Raw genomic sequence first — 5,258 nt, forward strand, 5'->3', positions numbered from 1 at the left:
CGGGCCCAGCCTCTTTCCCCGCGGCGCTGGCGCGCTCAGCTCTCTGCCAGTCGCGCACCGGGGGCCGAAGCGCATGTGGGAAAGTGATTAGACCCCCAGGTTCGGCAGCCACCTTTCGGCAATGGTGGGATGTGTACACATCTAGCTGAGAACAGTTTACCACCGAAGAAGGGAAAGTGAATGAGAGGACCAACTTGTCCAAGACGGAAGCCGAGTTGTTCCCTTGGGGGAGCGGTGGGGGAGGGAACCCAGCCCATCTGGTGCCAGGGTCCTCACGTCAGCAGGGATGCAGGCAGGGGGAGGTCGGGCAGGTGGCGCTCAAGTGACCCCAAGTGCTACCAAGGCAGAAGGGCGGCGTGAGGAGCACCCACGTCCATGGTGAGCGGGACGCCCCAATCCCTGCCCCTCGGAGGTCCCCGAGTTTCCAGTACCCTTGCGCTGCCCGCCGCAGCCAGCCCCTCGGAGCCCGGGCCTGGGCTGGGGCCTCGGCATCCTTGGCTCTTCCCGCCGCCGCGGCGGATCCTGTTACCTGCGCCGTCCGCCCGCCCCGCCCCTCCCCGCGGGATGCGCCTTCCTTGGAGCTCCGGTTCCAAACTCCCGGGCGACCTCAGTTATTTCCAGGGCAAATCTTGTTAGGAACGTCGCAGCCCTGGACCCGTAACTCCGCCTTGCGGCGTGTACCGCGACCCTCCACGTCCCCTTTCGGCCCACCCCGTAGCGTGAAGGAAACCCCCAACCCCTATCCTGCCGAGGCTGCCTCCTGGGCACGGACCGCTCGCCGCTATAAATAATCTTTGGCCTGCGGCCACCCTGCGGGGTCTCGCCAGCCCGTGGCTCAAAGCCTGGAAATATTTATTCTGAGAGGCTCCGGAGCGCGAGCCCAGGGAGGGGGAGCGAGCCTCCAACTTCGAATCCAGCCATCCCGAGACCTTGTCCTTCCTGCAAGTCGTTGTTCAAAAGTCTCCCATTGTTTGCCTTCTCTATTGCGCTCTCGGCCCTATTTCCCAGGATTGAGGCCAGCCGTGAGAAATAAACGCACGGGCGTGAGGGCGGGGCCGGGGCCGGGGGCCAGGTGAATGGCTTTCGGGCGGAGGCTCGCCGCCCCTCCCCCTCGGGCTGGGCGCCTGGGTCTGTAGACGTCCCCTCGGGGCGATGGGCGCCCTAAGCGCGGGCTCTTGTGTGGCCTCCGCAGGGTTCTGGCTTCCAGTCGTCGCGGAGGGAGAAATATGGCAACGTGTTCAAGACGCACTTGCTCGGGCGGCCACTGATCCGTGTGACTGGCGCCGAGAACGTGCGCAAGATCCTCATGGGCGAGCACCACCTCGTCAGCACCGAGTGGCCGCGCAGCACGCGCATGCTGCTGGGCCCCAACACCGTGTCCAACTCCATCGGCGACATCCACCGCAACAAGCGCAAGGTAAGAAGTTTGCAGCGGCCGCGAGCCTCCGGACCGTGTTCTGACTCGCCTCTCCCTGGGTTCTCTGTCCGAGTAAGGAGTTTGCGGAGCCCGGGGAGGTCCCCAGCCGAATCGGTGCCCCCATTTCCCCATCCTTCCCCCGGACCCGCTGTGTCCCGCCGAGGTTGCTTCGAATTCCTATTCCGGGGCCTTCACCGGCATCCTCCCGGGGAGGGTGGGGGTGTCTCCCGAGGAACACCGGGCGCAGCGGCAAGTTTTGGGGGGAAGTGGTTTGGACCGAGCGGTGATGTACAGAGACTGAGGCGTCCAGCGCCTCGTCGCCGCCTTCGACCGAGTGGGAGTTGGTAAAAGAAAGGGGAGGGACCCGGGCTGGCGCGCCCTGCTCGCCACGTCTGCCCCGGGAATCTTGCGTACTGAAATGAAACCTGGTTTTCCCGCCACCGGTTGCTTTCTGGGACTCGAATGGCTGGCGCGAGCGGGCGCGGGGGTTGGGGGGCACCTGGTGGGGCAGCAGTAGCCGGTCCTCCCCTACTAGGAGTTAGGGGTAACTGGGACCACCGCGTGAACTGGCGGGGGATGGCGGAGGGGAGGCGAGGGGTGGGCGGGCAGCCGAGGCACGGGCGGGGGATCAGAGTGCACCCCCCACCACCATAACCCCCCATAAAGAGGAAGAGAAAGTGGGTGTTTATCCTGTGGATTTCCCGAGCGGCTGGAAGAGGCACGGAGGAGGCGAGCCAGCGCACCCAGAGCAAGGCTCCCCGCCCCCTCCTCCTCGCCGCCGCCGCCGCCGGGGCTCCAGAGCGCGGGCGGCACGTGCTGTTTGAACTGCAGTAACCCGAAAGCTGAGCCGGCGGCGGGCGGGGCGCCGCGCTGCAGGCAGAGAGCGACCCGAAGCGGGGCTCCCCGGCCCACCCCCTCCATTTTTTTCCATTGGGTCAGAGGACTCGCTCAGGTTGGAACATAAAGGAAAGGGAGAGGCCTTCGCCGACCTCCCCGAGGAGGGAGCAGGGCTGGGAGGGAGGTGTTGGGGGGGGGGGTAGGGGAGGGGCAACGGCGGGGAGCTCCCCTCTTCCGGAAGACTAAGAGGTGGTCTTGATGAATGTGGGTAATGCTGCTGGCCAGGTATGGCCCCTGCCTTCTTCTGAGCGCCAGTGAAAGGGTGTGCGCCCCGTGAGGAAGGGGGAAAGCATGTATTTATTTCAGGGACTGGGTCAGGGCTTCCAGACCCACTTCTTCCATCCACCGCACTTTCAGAAAGAGGCAGCTTTCTGACAATTGTGGGGGAGGTGTTGGGTGGGAGGGTGTCACAGCTCTAAGAATAGGGGCTTTTCAGATATGGGGCACAATTCCTTAGGTCTGGTGGCTCTGCCAAAGCTTGTCCCAAAGTGTGAGGGACCGAGGTTGGTGAGGGATAGCCTGAGACTCAGCACCAAGGTGGACTTCTTTTCATCGTCCGGGGGTCTAGTTAGGAAAGGATCTGTGACCCTCTAGTATAGTCACACCCCAGGACCTAAGCAGCTGGGGTGACCTGGGCCAGGTCAGGAAGCAGAGAAAAGGCAGGATTCCAGCATTCATGGGAACTGTTTCTGGCTCACCAAGCAGGAGCCCTGGTAGTGTAGTGGTTATGCACTGGGCTGCCAACCAGAATGTCAGCAGTTCAAAACCACCAGCAGTTCTACCCTGTCCTATAGGGTCACTCTGAGTCAGCATCACAGGGGGCAGCTGGGTCAGACTCGGGCCTGGTTAGGATGTATTCACAGGAAGTAGGGTGCAGGTGCTCAGGGGCCCTGTTGCCATGACCTGGTGATGTCACAGTTTCCATCCGAGCTGGTGCCGCCTCCCCGCCTTCTCTGGGAGGTCTACCAGATGTGTGGAAGGGGGCTCCCCACAGTCGTGGCTGCCCTCCAGGTGTTTGCCCCTGCTGCCCCTGGTGGTCTTGGCCAGTAGGGGTGGGTTGTCAGGGAAAAGGCCCAGAAAAGTTTGTCCTCTCTGGAAGCCAGACCTGTGTCCCACAGCCAGGATCCCTCCCTCCCTCTCTCCCCACTCCTCTCCCCCCCATCCTGGAGCCTCACCCACCCATTCAGCTGCCCCTGCTGCAGGGCAGAGGGCTCATTCTGTACGTGTGAGCAGCTGGGTATTGACCTAGATGGGTGGATGGAGTCTTGTTGGGAGTGGGGAAGGCATGGGGGAGGGGGGACAAGTTCAGTGGCACAGATCTAGTGTTAGGTAGTTCTGGAAGCTGCACATGCCTCAATCCTCCCCACCTCCCCCCAGCCAGGGCTAGGTTGTGCCCTGCCTGCTGCCCCTCCCCCATCCCTGCCCAACTTCTTTCTCCCTTCTGTTCTCACTCCACTCACCTCTTCTTCCACGGGGGTGGGGGTGTGTGTGAGGGGATGGGGGGGTGCCTCTGCATCAGCTGCATCCCCCCTCCACCTTTGGAGATGGGCCTGGGCCTGGGCCTCTTTCCATCAACAGCAGCTTCAGGCCACCCCCAAGATACTTTCAGGGAATTCTGCCCCCACCCCCCATGAGAATGCTCTGAGCCTCGAACCCCTGAATTAGAGAGATCCCAGGAATATTCTTCTTATACCCTCAACCCGGAATCTTGGCTACAGGGGCTGTGTGCCCTGGCTGAGGTGGGGAGAAGCCTTGCCTGCCCACACACTCCCTCAGTGATCAGCCTCTGGGCCCTGCCCTGGTGTGCCTGTGTAGGCAGGGGGGTGGGGTGGGGGAAGGTCAGGCTCGCCCACTCCTCTCAGGGGCTTGTGCCTCCTGGGGTTTGTGTGGCCACAGAGAGGCCAGAGGGCAGGGCAGAGGGGCTCATAGTTGCAGGGACCTGGAGGAAGGCCATCTCAAACCTGGTTCTTAGTGGCTTTTGGATCTGGCCACTGCCTCTGGCCACACAGTCCTGGCCACCAGGCTCAGCTCGTGACAGAAGCTCCAGCCTATCCTTGATGGGGAGGTGCCCGGCAGCCCCCTGACATGGGCACAGAACCTTTGCCCCAGCCACAGTCCTCCCAGCAGTTACTGTAGCACCTCTGGTGGGGGTGAGTGGCCAAGCAGATCTCTCTGAAGGTCAGCTCAGCGGGGGAGGCATCCCCCAGCCTGCTGCCTGCAGCCTGGCTGGGAGGAAGCACCTCCCTCTTCACGCCCTTGTGCCAGGCAGTGGGTGGGTGGCTAGGTGGGCAGGCTGGGGCTGGGGCAGTGGCACATGCTCCCTTTCCCCCTCCTGGGGCTGAGCCCCTTTGCAGGATGGGGAGGGCCCCGGGCTGTACTGCTGCTGTGTTTGCCCACACCCCCAGCCTTGGAAGAAACCCTGTCCTTGGCCGGAGTGGGGAGGTTTGGCTGGGGTCTGCTCTCACCCTGAGTGCCGGACTTGTGTATCCAGCCCTGGGCCTACACAGAGGTTCCTCTGCCCACCCTTCCGAGGATGCACCATGTGGCCACACACACCCGGGAAGCACAGGCCCCTGAGAGGAATGTGTGCCAAGGGCAGGCTGCAGGAGCCCCAGAATCATGGAGTCCCGACCAGGTCACCAGAACCATTGACCTTTCCCGTAGGGCCCCTGGCCGGGCTCTTAGTAAGCTTAGGGGCCCCAACAGGACAGCTGGCTGTGCCCAGGAGTGGTGAGGAGCAGGGGCAGGCCGATACTCCGACACCTACAAGGCCCCCAGGATTCAGGGACCCCTGGGATGTAGCCAGTCATGTTTTGCTGGGGGGTTGGGGTGCCGTGGCCAGCTTCCGGCTGAAAGCACCTGGCCGGCCCTTTCCGGACTCTGCTTCAGCACTGTGTCAAGTGCTCCCCCGCCTTCTGCCTGTGCTGCCTTAGGGAGGGCGACT

The 5,258-nt window shown here is 63.2% G+C and overlaps 1 protein-coding gene across 2 annotated transcripts in view; it reads left to right on the plus strand.

Annotated features, from left to right (window-relative positions):
* LOC101660915 (cytochrome P450 26B1) overlaps positions 1 to 5,258 on the plus strand; it is a 16,713-nt gene that overhangs the window by 2,488 nt on the left and 8,967 nt on the right. Inside the window, exons 1-2 of one of the 2 annotated variants that reach the window (XM_045286744.1) lie at positions 319 to 378; positions 1,193 to 1,417. In XM_045286744.1, coding sequence (XP_045142679.1) covers positions 376 to 378; positions 1,193 to 1,417 — 228 coding nt within the window. In that variant the 5' untranslated portion in view covers positions 319 to 375. Of the gene's footprint in view, positions 1 to 318; positions 379 to 1,192; positions 1,418 to 5,258 lie in introns of those variants that run through there. The other variant, XM_004696079.4, reaches the window with a different exon arrangement.

This window comes from Echinops telfairi, unplaced genomic scaffold (assembly GCF_000313985.2).
Source record: "Echinops telfairi isolate 266 unplaced genomic scaffold, ASM31398v2 ScPeMD7_9;HRSCAF=40, whole genome shotgun sequence".
In the NCBI taxonomy this organism is placed as follows: Eukaryota; Metazoa; Chordata; class Mammalia; order Afrosoricida; family Tenrecidae; genus Echinops; species Echinops telfairi.